The sequence below is a fragment of the Cloeon dipterum genome, chromosome 2, assembly GCF_949628265.1.
Source record: "Cloeon dipterum chromosome 2, ieCloDipt1.1, whole genome shotgun sequence".
NCBI lineage: Eukaryota > Metazoa > Arthropoda > Insecta > Ephemeroptera > Baetidae > Cloeon > Cloeon dipterum.
The window spans coordinates 33,091,409-33,108,410 of NC_088787.1; the positions used below are offsets into that span (position 1 = coordinate 33,091,409).

General features: G+C 40.7%; 2 protein-coding genes across 2 annotated transcripts; both read left to right on the plus strand.

Annotated features, from left to right (window-relative positions):
• Positions 1-1,525: 1,525 nt before the first annotated feature.
• On the plus strand, positions 1,526-5,463 carry Tes (Testin). Its single transcript, XM_065479027.1, has 8 exons — positions 1,526-1,774; positions 2,006-2,094; positions 2,585-2,694; positions 2,815-2,897; positions 3,263-4,213; positions 4,271-4,375; positions 4,792-4,950; positions 5,022-5,463. The coding sequence occupies exons 1-8, from the start codon at positions 1,700-1,702 to the stop codon at positions 5,235-5,237; spliced, it is 1,788 nt and encodes a 595-aa protein (XP_065335099.1). The 5' UTR covers positions 1,526-1,699; the 3' UTR covers positions 5,238-5,463.
• A 789-nt stretch (positions 5,464-6,252) lies between these two features.
• Positions 6,253-16,581, plus strand: LOC135935345 (serine/threonine-protein phosphatase alpha-2 isoform). The gene is made up of 5 exons (XM_065477610.1): positions 6,253-6,466; positions 6,848-6,979; positions 12,723-13,282; positions 14,094-14,237; positions 14,748-16,581. Exons 1-5 carry the CDS (start codon positions 6,412-6,414, stop codon positions 14,841-14,843), a joined length of 987 nt encoding a protein of 328 aa, XP_065333682.1. The 5' UTR covers positions 6,253-6,411; the 3' UTR covers positions 14,844-16,581.
• The last annotated feature ends 421 nt before the right edge of the window (positions 16,582-17,002 follow it).

Here is a 17,002-nt window from a genome sequence, read left to right on the forward strand (position 1 = left end):
TACGAAAATTCATTTTACGCTTTGTGTAAGTGAACTTTGCAACTGATTGTATGAATGTTTTAAGCTTGTCCTGACTGCAGTAAATAATATTTCAGTTATTTACAAACAAGCTACGATTTTTATGCAGCAACAGTGTACTTGTTTTGAAATAGAAGTTTGAATCATGCGATAACTGTGCAATCCTTGTAGGGTTAAATAAAATTAATATTAATAATGTTGATTGTGTTTCACTATATGCCTTATAGAAATGAACTGATTCCTTCCTTGGGTGTGATTGTGAGTTATTGGTTATTTGGAAAGATAACTTGTAGCCAATGTAAAAATAAAAAAACATAGTTATGCTGAATTTTCCAATAGAAATTATACTTTTAATTAAAAGTTATAACGATTTTTTGTAACCATATAGTCTGGCTAACTCTATAAATAAATCAAACTAAAAAGTTTTTCAAAAAGCTAATCGTTTCCTTGTTTTTGTTATCAAGAATGAATCTAGCGACATGCCGCCCTGCTTCTGCTTGACTCACTTTTGACCTCTGAAAAACCTCTGTACGTGCGTCCACGCCCTTTTATATCTCACAATAAGATTTTATTTGGGGAAAAAAATCCATGTAAATCTTTTAAGATCTGTTATTTAATTTTCCAAAGAAGTGTTACAAGCGGTGAATTAAAATATTTTTCCATAGAATAAATATGAAATTAATGAAAAACAGTAATTATTGCTATGTATAAATTTTTGTGATAAGGTTTTTTTATATATTTTTGGTGTCTGTTAAACCTTAGGTATAATTGCCATTTGAAATATATCTAGCTTGAATATTAATTGCAGGGCCGGCAAGGCCATATAAAATACAATATTTTGTAACTCAAATTCTAGCAACAAGTGGGCGTTGGGAAATTTTGCTGTGGGAGGAAAAAGACTCGATAAACATAATATGATGTTTTTCAGCATAGGTTCTAACAATGAGCCGCGCACGACAACGTCCCAAATAATGCTCCTAAATGCCGATATGATTTTGTTTTCTGGGAAAGTGCAGGTTTAAAAATTCCACAATACCCCGAGACAAGTCAGGGCTAAAAATGAAATAATTGGATTTTTTGCTATGGTAATTTGTAGCAGAGATGAAAAATGAGCTGCATAATTTCAGAAATTTACAATTTTTGCATTTATTTAAAACAATATACCATTACAGGCGGGTTAATCGTTTTTTCCGGAATGTATGTAATCCCCCTTGATATCTCTTAACAAAAAGTGTTTTGATCCCGAAGTAAAATGCGAGCATGTAATTTGAGAGCAGGAAGTAGTGCTCAAGTTCACGTTGGAATCAGCATAATGCGCTTATATGCAGACTGCAGACTGCGGGCGTACTTTATTAATTCCGTGTGTTAGGTTAGCCCTTTCTCCACCGCAAATAGCACAAACACAAAGAACAATCATAAAGTGGAGGGGCACAATTGCTGGAGGGGGACCGGCGAGCGTCCAATTCCAATCGTTCGTTTCGTGCCGTGCAGCCGCCGAGCTGCGGAGAGAGCGAGCAAAGGTGAACTCAACTCACGTCGTGTGTGTTTGTGTGTGTGTTGAGTGAGTGAAGTGATAAAGGAGAATGACGACGGCATGACTCACGCGTAAATCAGGAATGACGACATAGACTCGGGCTCAGGGGAGAAAATCCGTTGACACAGAGACAGAGGCTGCGTAAAGATGAGCACCAGACTGGCGGAGCAGGGCTCCTCCACCCCGGGGTGGGTGCGCGACCTTGAGGAGCGACGGCTGCAGGTAAGAATACCGGATTAAATCCTTTCTCTACACGCACAGCAAAATTTATTCAGCCGGTTTTGATCCTTTTATTGCTTTCTCTACCACGCAACACGTGTTTTACCTCACGTTCCATTCTATATGTATGCATAGCAAATTTTTCACATTTTTTCTGTTTTGGTCTGGCAATAATAATTGTATGCATATAATATATGCAATGTCCGTGAAGTAAGATTTAATATTTTTTTGCAGCCGCACAAATTGGCACATGAAGTCGGTGCTGGGGCGCCGTGTTTGACCTGTGCTGCAGCATGCCCTGGCTTGGATTTGCACTTTTGGAGGTGTGTGTGGTTTGTTTTATATTACTTTTGTATATTATATTTTTTATTATTGAAATCAGGCGACATTTCTTAATTAAAAGCACGATTTTTTTATTTTATTTTTGCCACTATCATTTTTGAGTTAAAATTTTTTATATTTGTTTGTTTGTTTATAATGAAACAAGAACAATAATTATTCGTACTCTGTTTACTATAGGACTTCTTAATATTGATCCTTAGAAATAGCTATCACATTATCCTTTATTTTAATTTTCAACTCTAAAAGAATCTTTACTCTTGGACATTACAGGAATTTACCAAATAAATATTTAATATATCCATCTAGTTTGGTAAAAAAAAAATGTATGCCGGTCTCAAATACTTAAAAACAGTCCAAATAACTAATTTGACCTTGCTTTTATGCCGCATTTAAAATGTACCCCGGAGCAATCTCGTCTCCTCTCATTCCCACAAATCATAATTACACCAAGCATCCTCTGGTGGTTCACAGAAAGTCATGTCGCAATTGCAAATGCAGTAAAGAGAAGCACGATGTGATCGATGACAGTGGCTCCAACCAGTTTGAAATACTGCTCGGAGCAGGAAACAAGAAACCAACATGTGAGTGCTCGCAATAATGTTCTGAATTTTTCGTTGGAAATAAAATTAATTACACCGATGCGCTGGCACGCCTACCATGCATGCAAGCGGACACTAATCATCCTTTTTCCTTTGTGCCAGACAAACTTCACATTGGTAAGGATGACGACAAAGAAAACTTGCTCTCGTTTGAGTGGCTACCGCCGGGAATAACACCGGATGTGGTGAGTTTTACATATGCGTGATATTGTGTGAATCACAACATTTTTGAGAATTTAAAATTTTCCCCTCTTAGAATTTTGTAGCATAGTTTGTTACACTAATGGGTGTAATAATTAAATATTACCTTAATAAAAAAACAATGATTAATAAATAAATTTCAAACTATCGTGATAAGGTTACATATTTCCCAATAATTGAAATCTAATGTTTACTCAAACCACGTTAGTCTTACTTAGTAGTCGTTTTTTTTTTTCAAGAGAATTCAATGTTGTAATTTGTCTGCTGCTTCTAACAACAATTTAATGCTCAGGCTCCTTGTGAGGTATTATAAAAGCACTTTATCATCTTAAGCGTTGAATTTTTTCAGGCCGAGCTGTACATGAAAGGAATCCCAGAAGCGCTGCGTCCAATAAGCGGCTCGGAAGGCGCTCAGAAGCGCAGGGAAAAACTCGAACGACAGGTTCCGATGCACGACTTGGACCCCAGCAAGTGTCACTCGCTGACCGAGGAAGAGGTCGTTGGCCTCGAGAACTACCGCCAGCACCTGAAAGAGGGAGCCGTGGGCCAGGGCCGGGTGGCCACTCTGGCGGCCATGCTCAAGGAGCTGGGCATGAACTACGGCGCCCTGGCCAAGGACGGATCGGTCATCATGGGCATGCCGCTCGCCACCGCCGACAACCGGCAGCAGGTGAAAAGCAACCAGCAGCAAGCGGGCAAGGGAGCGTTTCTGGAGAAAATGCTGGTCGGCGACGCTAACTCCAATCTTCAAGTTCCTGCCGCCGTCGACGCAGAGGCGGAAACGGATTTCTTCCCGCCGCCTCCTTCGCCGCACACCCTGGAGCAGTTGCAGAGTACTGAACCGCCCAATTTCAATCCCGAGAACTCGGCGCCGAATTTCCTAAAGAGGCCAAGTGCCTACCTGCCCATTCCGTATGGTCCCCCGAGAAACGCCGCGCTCGAAAATGCAAATGATGAAACGCGTCCTGACATAACAAACGAGAATTGCGTTGCCCCTGAAGTGGAGGAAACGCCAAAGAAGCCAATCAACCTGGCGGACGTGAAGACTCCGGCCCTTGTCCCCAAGGAGAATACAAACGTGCCAATCCGCGCCGAACGCTTTGACAATAACAACGCCGACGGAGACCTGCCTGGTGACTTGGCAGGGCTACAACTGACCGGCCCAGCCTTCGAGGGTGGCCAGGCTAAGTGCAGAGAGTGCAACTTGCCCGCGGCGCCGGGCGATGTGATCGTCACCGCCGAAAGAGCTGGTCCTGGCCAGTTCTGGCACCCTGCCTGCTTCGTCTGCAGTACTTGCAAAGTAACGAATTAAATTCAATATTCGTTTCAGTAATTAAAAATGATGGAAAATTTTCAGGAACTTCTGGTCGATTTGATTTACTTCCACAAAGGAGATAAGCTGTTTTGCGGTCGCCACTTTGCAGAAGAAGTCAACATTCCTAGGTGCCATGCTTGTGATGAGGTAAATAAAATGCTTTAATTAATTTAAAAATACTTAACTCAGAATTAAAAGTATCCACGTATTTTTTACTTCATATAAATATTTTGCCTTGATTAATGGTTTAGTGTTCGCAATCAATATAAAATATCTTTCTCCAAAAATGTTGACCGCATTTTTTTAATATCGCGGAGTGGAACATCAATTTTCCTTTATTTTTTATGAAAATAAATTCGTTCATAATTTCATTGTGGCCAAATTTTGTTGCCTTTGAAATATGGTTCAATTAATAACATCAATGATAAAATAAAATCATTTTTCTGGAGTGGAATTTTTAATTTAATCTTTGCATGCCACGTGTACTGATAAAAAACGCGTGTATTTAAACCAATGATTTATTCAATTTGATCGCTAATTTCATTTAAATGTTTTATTTTTAGTTAATATTTACTACTGAGTATACTTTGGCTGAAGAAAAATATTTCCACGTGCGCCACTTCTGCTGCATCGAGTGCGACACGCCGTTGGCTGGACTGAAGTACATCTCGCGAGAAGGACAACCATGCTGTTTGGCCTGCTATGAGGCAAAGTTCTCCAAGGTGACGATATAATAGCGCATTGTTCGCACTTTCAGAAAATTAACTTGTTTTTATTTTTAAATCGTGTGTAGGTGTGCAACACATGCAATAAATTGATCGGGCCCAGTGAGAGCAGTGTGATATGGCAGGAGCTGCACTGGCACGCCAGAGAAGAGTGCTTCTGCTGTTTCAACTGCAAGAAAAGTTTGCTGAACAACAAGTTTGCCGTCAAGGAGAAGCAGAGTCTGTGTAGCAAAGCGTGCATTGAGGCGTTTTTGAGGTCACGTGTAGCCGTAACAGATTTGTGAGCTTCCCATATAGTTTTGTCTCTCTATTGAAAAAAAATCATGCCTCGCAATTAAAACCATTTATTCAGTGAAATATAAAACCTTTTGGTTAGTTGCATGATCTATAAAGTGTACCAAAAATGGTGACGACCCCATTTAAATTTCTGAATTTCTCATTATAGTATATATTTGTATTTTATAATTTTACAAATAAAAAGGGAACCTAAATTATAATTGAACCAAATAATACTATGTGTGCATTATTTTCCAGTTATGTAAGTTGAACATTAGTTTTAGACAAATAAGTAAAAAAGAACACAATGAACCTAAATGCAGTTCCAAAATTGTTGTGTGGCTCCTGAAAGTGCCATACATAAATTTAAGAATCATTCTCAAGAGCGATAAAATATATACGCCATACTTCGTATTTTCAACTTTTTGTATTGTTAATTCGGTTCATTCATAACATTATCGATGACTGTTAAAAACGAAAAAAATCAATAGTTAAAATGGGATTTGCTCTCGTTGATTTAAGAAACATTAAATATTATCTCTCTTTTTCCTAACATTGTTTTAATAATTATAATATTTATTTACAACAAACCTCGAGTGTAAACATTTCTACTCAGATAGAGGGGAAAATAAAGTTTGCTTAATGTAATAAAATTGACCGATAAGAAGAAATCTGGTTTTCCCACTATTTCTCTGTGATTTTCAGCGTTACAAAGAATTCAAAACCATCCTCGTGCCAGGCGTCAGAAATGTTTGGTTATCCTCCTGACGTAGTACCCCCTTCCATTCCCGCGCTTACAGCGCAGTGTACTAAAAGGGTCAAAATGAAATAAATATTTATCAGCCACTATGATAAGAGTCCAGAGCGCTCAGAAATCAAGCGAAATAATCACATTTCTTTCGTCATATTGATGATCTCCATTGTTTGATCTTGGTTGGTGACGGAAAATAATGCAATACATTAGGTGAATCATGTTGACTAGAGTGGTGGGAGTCGTTACACAGGCGAATGACGTCACGCTCGGCTCTGGCTGGCTCTGTCAAAGCAAGCTGCCATTTTCGAGTAGGGACATAGAGAAGACGCCTCCTACAGAAAACATATTTGAATCCAGTTTTACCAAGACCATCGGGCGTCGAAGACATTCATTCTCTAGTGCAAAACAATCTAGAGTGACAGCAGAGAATGGCCGAAACGGATAAATTGAATATCGACAACATTATAGGCCGACTTTTAGAAGGTAAGACCGGGCTAACTAGAACGCCGTAATAACGTTTCAAAGGCGGCCAAACTTAGGGATTTTCGGTGTTTTTGTCGGCGGACGACCTCGTTCGGCGTCATTTTCTCCAATTTCGGCGTTTTAGCACCGAAATTAGTGCAGAAATCGCGGCGCTCCGTGGCAAAAACACCTCGCCGCTCAATGTAAATAAACAAGTGCGATGACAATCGAGCCCATTGTATTGCAAACAAAGAGTCCCGAATGCACCGCCAATTTCAACAGTTCCGCTTTCAAGTTGGCGTTTTCGTTTGGGGAGGAACCAGTTACCTAATTTGTGCATCAATCGGCTCTTTTGGATGCTCTTTGGCAGAGTTATCTGAATTGCTAAATCATCTTTTTCAGTTCGCGGAGCTCGTCCTGGGAAAAATGTGCAGTTGACGGAGGCGGAGATCAGAGGACTCTGTTTGAAGTCCCGAGAAATTTTCCTGTCCCAGCCCATCCTCTTAGAATTAGAAGCACCACTCAAAATATGCGGTAAGTCTCTTCTTTTAATTAATTGCGATCTCGCTCTTTCCTCTGGGAGTGGCACTCATGGCTGATCTTGAATTGTTCTCCTTCAATGCAATTTTCAAGGACATGAATAAAACCCTTTTTTCCGCGTTGTTTACAAACTAGAAGGATCTCAGTTAAAAAAGCACGCTTAATTTATGTACTGAAGCATTAGCATTCTCACTTGGAAAATGTGAGAAAATTAACAACAGTTGCAACAATTCATATGGAGATGCAAAGCAAACAAAATGATTTACAACCACGTGAAAATAATTATTTGCCAAGATAAGAGCCGGCATCTTTTCGAAACTGGAAGATAGCACAGCTCTTTTCTTAAAATTTAACTTGTGACTCAAATAATATCTATTCGTTTGTGGGTTATTTTAAAAATCTAGATTCATAAAAATTCCCTGATGTGTTTATTATTTAAGCTGAAACAAAGAATAACAAGCAAACTTTTCTTAAACCAATCGTAAATCCCCGATCGCTGGATTTCTGATTGGTTGCCAGTGCTGCTCTGGCAGCAAGCTAATTTATTCTAGTCGGCTTTTGGGATTGTTGAATATTCACGGCAGGCACTCCTTTGTCCCAACGTGACAAGTGGCATTGATTTGGAACTGATTCTGACGCGCTACCGTTCGTCCAGGCGGGTAGATAAGCCTACTGCACTTTTCTGCGGCTCAAGGCTCCGCTGCCAACGTAGTATTTTTTCCACTTATCTGTGCGAAAACAAGAAGGAAACCGCAGAAAAGTGTTTATATTTTGCTTGGTCGTCGCCTCGGTGGAATGGCGTGTGTTCGCTGCCGCTAACCGGATAAATGAATAATTCAGGCCTGGAAACGAGCAGTCGTGTTATGGAAATAATTGCCTCCTTTCGGGGGTTGGGCATTAATTTGGGCCAAAAGAAACTGGGTTGCTGAAATAATCCTCTGCGACCAAGCTATTAGTAGTTATGTTTTAGTAATTTATTGGGGTTTAAAATTCTTGTTTCAATATCTCATGACTGAAAGCGTTATAAAAGTGATTAAGATAGAAGGGAATTAGGCTATCGGAATTTTTATCACAGTTTAGGCCCTTTTTAATTTCGAGTCGTTTTAATTATTCTCTTGAGGGATATGTCATTGTGGAATTAAGTCTATAATTTGCCGGAAAACGATGATTTTCCTTAACATGAATCCTCAAAGTGCACCTTTGAATTTCCTTGATTTCCTTCTAAATTATTATCATGAGGAATGGTTGTCATTAATCTTTAAATGGTTTAAAACATCGCGACATGTCTGTGTTAACTCTTAAAAAGGATGCAGTTCCTTGAAAATAATAAAAGAAGAGCCTCTCTGTTTTTGCAATCGCATGTTATTTATAATCATGATTTCATTTTGCTTTATAAAGTTCGTCCGGCAACCTTCCGGAAACAACAGGAGGCCATGAGCATAAATTATATTTTTTTATTACATCTTTATTGGAAACGCAGCGAAATGATTGTTTACGATCGGGGAGCTATCATCACGAAAATCACGTTGGTACGCGTTTTTTGTTCATTTGGGAAACAGGTGTCGCGCTGAGGTCAAAGCTCTGACCTTCCGCGGCGGCGGCGGCGAGGCCAGCCTTGGCCCACTCCACTCTGGCGTTGTTCTCTTGTGCTCTGCTCTCATCTCCGCCGCCGGAATCGGAATAACATGCAATGCAGATAGGAGATAATAAAGTCTGTTCCTCCGCCCTGCACTAACAGTGGCCAATCTGGTCGACAAACCCGAATTATTTGCATGCACTCGCTGGGCTTGCTCGCTGTTTGCCGTGGCGTTTTAATTTCCTCGCTGGCAGAATACGGTGTTTGCCAAAGAGTGGCGTGTGTTAGCCCGTTCAATTAGCGCCGCGAAGACAACAACTCTCGTGATTGCCGTGTTTTCGTCGGAGTGAACGGTGTCGGTTTGGAAAGTGCAGGCAGCCAGAGTGGCGCCCGCCGCCCCGAGCCCTGAAGGGCGTCGGAAGCAAGGCCCTGTAATTACCCTGCGTTCAATTGGAAACCTCCGAACGATTTGAGAGGAAGAAGAAGGAAATCAATTTCAGAAACGGTTTCGCGGTGGCAGAGTCATTGCCGCCGCGTCATGTCGATTACCTTTTCACCTTGCATTTAATGACCTGAGGAGGGGAGTCGCGTGTAATGCAAGCCATTTGTACCGACGCCGACAGCATGCGTGGATAATTTCCATGATTTATTGAAAAGATCGCATTAAAAATGATTTGTTCAAATTCAGATCAACCTCAAAACTTTAATATTATATTGGCCTTGTGTTAGACGAAAAACGCCTTGCCAGATGTCTCGGCCTATAGAATTGCGAGCATCATCAGAAAATTATCGGCGTTAGATAAAATTTGATGTTTCTTAACTAAAAATTTGGAAACGGAATCGGGTTAGGTGCAATTTTGAAATTATCATGGATGTTCCTCTCATTTTCGGATTTTCATGCATCCACTTCGCCAAATCACTTAGTATTTTTGTATCCTCGGAAACTTGCACTTAGATCAGCAAAGTCGAGAACCGAGCTGCTGATCTGAAATTCCGCAATCGAGACGCGAGACGCTTATCTCTCCCTGAAACGTCTGCTTGATCGACACTTTATTAATAATTGCCTTTTTGTTGGTTTGCCATCCGAGTAATTCAGGCTCAACATGATGATATTGAAATTGGCCATACACCAATCTGATTCTGATGCTGATTTCGAAAGTCTGATTGTTCCTGAATTTTTGATGAATAACTAAGGATTTTCGGATTTTCATGAACTTGAGTCAAATCGCTGAGTATTTTTGTATCCTCGGAAACTTGCACTTAGATCAGCAAAGTCGAGAATCGAGCTGCTGATCTGAAATTCCGCAATCGAGACGCGAGACGCTTATCTCTCCCTGAAACGTCTACTTGATCGACACTTTATTTGCTACGCACAAATAATATCAGACATTACGTTAGCATGTGATAAGAGTCAGTTACTCGTTGGTTATTTATCATTTCGGGTTAGCAAAAATTGTCACGCCGTATCGCGCCCGGTATTTGGCAATATTGTTAATTTAGCACGGGGAATTATATGCTGCTTTGTCAAACAAGCGACGCAATTAAAACGCGGCTCGTGTCTGCCGGCACGCAGATGAAATTTAAATCATTTAATGCGCGCCTGATCCGCCCGCCTGCCAGTGTGTTTCGCCAATCGGCGTTTTTATTCCATTGCGCGTGATAAACCGAGGGGGCCGTTATCAGGTGCTCCCTAATGGAGTTATCTCGTGTCACAAACTTCCATCAGGTTCGACACGCGCCTCAGGGACGGACGCAAACAAACGCGTCATGTGATGATGCAGCGCACAAACGATCCTTTTTGCGAACTCACAATTTTTTTAGGTGTAGGAGAAAGTGCCATTAAGAAAATTAAAATATTTTTTGACGCAGTTCAGTAGAAAGCTAATCGTTTTTTACATTTACTTGCAAATCATTTGACTCTCAAGCTGAGGTGATTTTTATTTACATGAATAAAATAATCGTTTATTATAGAGCTTGTCGAGCAATGCTTGAGAAAAGCTATTCATCTCCCCAGCCATGAAAGTCACTTTGAGTTTTTTATGATTTGTTTTGATGGATAATATACATAAATGCGTTATCCGCGTAGACAGTGCGAAACAGCTAACAGCTTGAAACCGATGATATTCCTCGAGGCGAGCTTCACATCTCCGTTGTCCTTGGACATCTGCGACGCCTCTGTCGCCTGCTGCGTCTGTAGTATTTTGGCCACTGGTGGACGTATAAATATTGACCGGCTCAGACGCCGCCAGAAATGCTCCAATTTAATTATCACCTGCCTACTGTATCTAATTAATAGGTTTGGAAAGGGACAATAAACTTTCGTCGAGATCCATATTACTCTTGTCAACAAACTGTTTATAATCACTTAAAAACATTTTCAATTAAAAATATAAAAATTACTTTAAAAAGTAAATTAAATAAATGACCTCTAACGACCACCAAAGTTAAAACTACATGAGCTGGATCGAATGATTCCTCGAACAGTATTCTAAAATAATCTGAAACGCAATCCTTTCTGCGAAGCTTCCAGAATAGACGAAGACGGCAATGATTTGCCTCTTAATACGCAACCGCCGCGCATCAATATCAATTTCGGTTTGGCTTTGAGTAGAACGGGACACGCGTCGCACCGTTGAGGGCGTATGTCATTATCATTGATGAATCTCGCCGGCCGGCGGTCGACTGCTATTTTTACACGGACTCATCGATAGTCACGCTATTGATTCGCCTGAAATTGAGCCCGCCGCCGCCACCACTACAGCGGGCCCGGCTTCCATCGCTTTGCTGCTGCACTTGGCTGCAATTACGAAGCCAAAGAAAAGATCCTTCTTCCCTTTCGGCCTGTCGAGACACGTGAGCGTCGTGTCTCAAATAAAAATAGTAATTTTGTAGTGGTGATCAATGTCAGCGACGATAAGATTGCGCCTATGCTGTAGTAAGACTCAATCAAAAGTGTTTTATTTGCGAATCATCTTTATTTAGATCTATTAAACTAGGTCAGAAGATTGATAAGTAACCTGATTTAAAAAAATGGACAGCAAATAATCAGCAATGCTAAATTGCCGTGTAATTAACTTAATTAAGAACAAGGCCTGATAATATTTTCAGGCAGAAACTGGTTTCTATCACAATTGAAAATCCGCTTGAAAATTGCAGTTAGGACCCTCATTGTCAGTCAACTATTCCGTGCAATTATTTATTCAATTCTTAATGGCGCTCCTCAATTTCAATTCGTTTTTATTCTTCCAAAAGTCATAATATTTTTAAGTCAACATCACATTAGGAGAAATTAGGTATTTATAGTGCTAGCGAACAACCCGCTGAGACTCATACAAGTAAAAAAATTAAATCACATATGTAACACATGTAAACATTTTTGAGTTAGTTGTTTCTGAAGAAACATATCAACGAGCAAGATAAACGAGGAAGTTAACTGTTGTTAACATTAAAACTCCTAAGATTCGACGTTTCAGTTTTTGGGAAATTTTGTTGCATCATTTATGAGCTGACTACCAGCTAAGTTTTTCAGCTAAATTGAGCTGAAATTATTTTGATCAATTTTGAAGTATAGTGCCATTTTCTTTAAATAAAAAAATCGCTTAAATTGTCACTGTATGTGGTTCACATCGAGAAAGGCCACACGATTTCAATGGTTTCGCCAAATTCTTCAACGTTGAAACTTTAAACCTAAAATAAAAGTTAACTTGAAAGAGAAATATAGCCTGGTGGCTAGTTGCTGTTGTGCGTCAGACAGGGTGCCAAAAAACCCGGTGTTTTTTCAATAAACCCGGCGGGCTGGGTTAAAGTGGTTACAACCGGGTTTAACCAGTTTGGCCTAAGACGTTTTTATTTTTTTGGTTTCCTCACATTCACCATACAATATCACTGTAAGATAATTTTTTCATCATTATTCTTCAAATTTTTAAGGTTTTATGCGAAATGAAATTAAAAACCGAAAAAACCGGGTTTTCTATCTGGTTAATAAATCTCAGAACCCTGGGCGTCAGAAATCTGCAATACATGAATACAATCTTATTGAAAAGTTTTTAGTTTTAAATTTGTTTAACTGAAGGAGAATATGCCTTTGGTCATTGCCAGTGTGCTCTAATTTTATTGGAATTCGTCGCCTGTGGACTAACATTTTTCTCTGCTGCCCCGCAGGCGACATTCACGGCCAGTACTACGACCTTCTGCGTCTCTTCGAGTACGGAGGCTTTCCTCCCGAGTCGAACTACCTCTTCCTTGGCGACTACGTGGACCGAGGGAAGCAGAGTCTAGAGACGATCTGCCTGTTGCTGGCCTACAAGATTAAGTACCCCGAGAACTTTTTCCTGCTGCGAGGCAACCACGAGTGCGCCTCGATCAACAGGATATACGGCTTCTATGATGAATGCAAGCGCCGGTACAACATCAAGCTGTGGAAGACATTCACCGACTGCTTCAACTGCTTGCCGGTGGCGGCCATCGTCGATGAGAAGATCTTCTGCTGCCACGGCGGCCTCAGCCCCGATCTGCAGAGCATGGAGCAGATTCGCCGCATCATGCGGCCCACAGACGTGCCCGACCAGGGCCTCCTGTGCGACCTCCTGTGGTCAGACCCCGACAAGGATACCATGGGCTGGGGCGAGAACGACAGGGGTGTGAGCTTCACCTTCGGCGCCGAGGTTGTCGGCAAATTCCTCCACAAACACGACTTTGACCTCATCTGCAGAGCGCATCAGGTAATTACTACTGCCATGGATTTCATGGAAATTGAACTGGCAAATTCTACATCAAATGTTTGTACAACCCAGATTCTTGCTTCTGAATTTACATGTTGCGTACTTCATGAACAAGAAATGCAAGATATTTTTAATACATGATTTGAAAGTTGTTTCCCGAGTCCTGAAAAACCAAACTCATCTTGATGTGTGCCTTAATTCTTCTACCCCATGTCCTATCACAAACTCCTCTGGCCGAAGTCAAAAGTTTTTGATAAATAGTGGCCATATTAAAGAAGTATTCAGTTTTAATGTTGTTTGCATGGAATTAGCAAACATTGTAAGGACTTAACTCGCGGGATATTATTTAAATTATTGATGATATGACTATTGATTTTTGTGGGAATTAATGTTTGTATGGCCCTGGCATGGCCCACTATTTCTTCTGCTTAAAAGCACATCATGGCCCTGTGACTTATTTCATGGCATTGCTTTACTCATTGTTACTGGATTCCTATTTTTGGAAATCCCTCTGGATTAAAAGCTGATTAATGCACTCTAGTTCAGATTGCGTGGCTAGGCTGCGCACAATACGAGGAAAGTAGAAAGTAGCCAGAATACTCCATCTGTCTATTTGTGGACAACCCTCGAAAAGCAATTTGCGAGCTGGTGCACTTAACCTTCTTGCTTCATTTGACAAGAAGACTGTCATTGGCTTGCACATTTTATAATTAATTGCAATCACCCTCATTGTTTTCCCAGCGGTGCAATGCGTTATGTATACACTAATGCCAGAGTTCATATTTGACGCGGTATGTTTGTCTGCTCACAGGTCGTTGAAGATGGATACGAATTCTTTGCGAAGAGACAGCTGGTGACGCTGTTCTCAGCCCCCAACTACTGCGGCGAGTTTGACAACGCCGGTGCAATGATGTCCGTCGATGAGACATTAATGTGCTCCTTCCAGATTCTCAAGGTGAGCCTCTGCTCTTTGGTCATCATCATCACGCCCCTAGAGACTGTCGCATTTTATGATTGCTCTCTCCTCTTCATTTTCTTTTCTAGCCCCGTCCTCCTGGCCATCACCTTTTTAGCTTTAATTCATCCTAGTGTCTCCCACCTGCCAATAAATATTAAACCCGCATCCAACCAACTCCTATCATCCTGCCTTTTGATCTTTTTATTTATTTCCTTTCGTAGAAGGCCTAAGACCTACCAAACCAGTGGCACTCCATAATGATGCAAATTACTCAGTAAACCACCTGACATTTTTATGAAGGTTTCAATGGATCGATAGGACTGAATGGTGTGCCACATTCATTTAAATATTTTCTACTTGCAATTTTGACAGTTAAAATAGTAAGCAATATTATTATTATTTTTTTAATATTAATTTGGAGGTCTTGGTTCATTCTCACAATCATCTGTTTCTGTCATCAGTTTGGCTTCTTGTTTATTGATTTGCTCTCTGAACGTATAATTTTAGCCTGCTGACAAGCGGAAATTCACTTACGGAGGCCTCAACACTGGCAGGCCAGTCACACCACCGAGAGGCGCCACCAATAAAGCAAAGAAGAAGTGAGAAGATTCAAGTTGAGCGCGCGCGAATTTATTTTTTATCTCCCGCATTACGACCATCTGAAAAAAGAGATCTCTGATCCACTCTCACCAAGAAGTAACAACACACGTAAACCCACACTCGAACACCCTTCCTCCCCATACCCGAGCCGCCCCGAGTAATATATCACAAAAATAAATTTGCAATCTTGTTTCCGTGACTGAGCATTTCTCTGGCAAGCGGATGATTGAGGGGACAAACGAAACAATTATTCAAGCCAAACAAACAAACAAACCACCCAGCGATGTAAAAACGTGTAAAGTGAAGAGCATTTTTGTCTTGTAACTACTTATGGATTCTATTATATTTGTGCGATAAAGGACCTGATGTAGCCGGATTAGAGCGGAGGTCGAACCTCCACGTGTGACGTCCGCTCGCCAGGGCCGTCGCGGCGCGGCAATGCCGGTCTGTCGTCCCTAAAAGAACTGTGATACTTGAGCGGAGCACTCCGCTCTTGGGGGGCGCAGAAGTAGCACTTTGGAAACACGTCATCGGCCCGACTTTTTCGTTTCGGCGACGGCCGATCGCATTGCCCAGCCTGACGGCCTCAACCCAGCGGTAGTGAAGATAGAGCACGCGTTGAATTAAAAACAAATGTACCGAAAAACTGGTGAGGCCATTCTTTTCTTTGTTCATCATCATCACAAATCACACACAAAACACGCAATTTAATTAATGTTCACGCAAATCGTAATCTTAAGGTGGGAATGAATGTCTACATCAATTTGCCAGTCTGGCGCAAAAAATGAATTCTTATGTTTAGTTGATACCGACGTAGGAGTTATTATAAAAGTGGAAAGTAAAACAAACAACCGAACGACCCCTGTAATCATTCTATACGATATGTACTTCTGGCAGCACTTCTTCTCTACTTCGTGTCTTGCGCTTATCTTTGTTGGAACGTTTATTGTAATTATCAAGGAAAGAAAAAAGATGAAGCTCAACTTAAACCTCAAATAACCGAATTATCATGTCAAGGTAAGCACAATTTTGTTGAGAAAAAGAGAAATGGCAAAAAATGGAAATTGCTGGTTGATGATTTCTACTACAAACTAGACGGTAGAAAACTGAAACGTTGCTCTGCAAGTTGTGTTGCTTTTTGCTAGGCCGAGGACGAGCCGACCAACTGACTTGAAAGAACGGGACAGCATAGTAGCTTTTCACGCTATGGACAAGGGAACTCGCTCTTGAGTTAGTCCGCTCTAACCAGGGGACCGTCAAGAGCCAGATCAGACTTTATGTTATATTGCTTAAAATAATTTACGCCACAGCTGTAACCATTTTTCTTTATTATTCCTTGAGCACGGCGCTCGAGTATTTATTTTACGACTTTGTGTTTCATCCTGATCTCCACCACGTCACCGCAGGGGAGATCGATTTTGACTCATCTTTTTACCGGCCCCTGGGTTCCCTGGTTGAGTGGGACGAGCGATACAGGATAAATCCATCCAAAAATCAATTGATTTATTTTTAATTTATCTTCTATCCGTGTAAGGTGCATTAAACGGTAAATTGATGCAATGTAAATAATGAAACTAAAACGATGTGCACCACGAAAAGAATAAAAAGGAGATCCAGCAAGATATATAAGTGCCCCCATTCTTCGTTCTGTAATTCTTTCAAATCTCCTCTTTTTGTTCATGTAGTTTTATCTCCGAAAAGAAAAATGAAAAGATAAATAAACTGTACAAGAAGATAAAAATCAGTTGTTTGACTTCTCCGCATTATTCACCTCTGAATATTCAAACATAAAATTTAATGCTATTTTCTCGTGATCAGTTGCGAGCTGCTCTTAGGTACCCCAACTTAAAAGATACCTCAAGGGGTCAGACCGAAGATTATTTTGCGGAAATATATTTACTTATATATTCCCTCATTGATATTGTCCATTTTGCCTAATTTTTACCAGCTAATTGAAATATTAAATTTTCCATTATGAGTCCAACGCATCGCTAAAATTCAGTTTTAAAGCAAGTCAAAAGTGCGAACTGCGAGAACGGCTGAAATTGATCGTAATAAGCGAAGTTCTCCTCTACACCAACGTCATCTACTCGCGATTTCCTTGCTCTCAGAAAACATGAACGAAAGTCGCAATAAAATATTAGGCGATAAAGTCCTAAGCG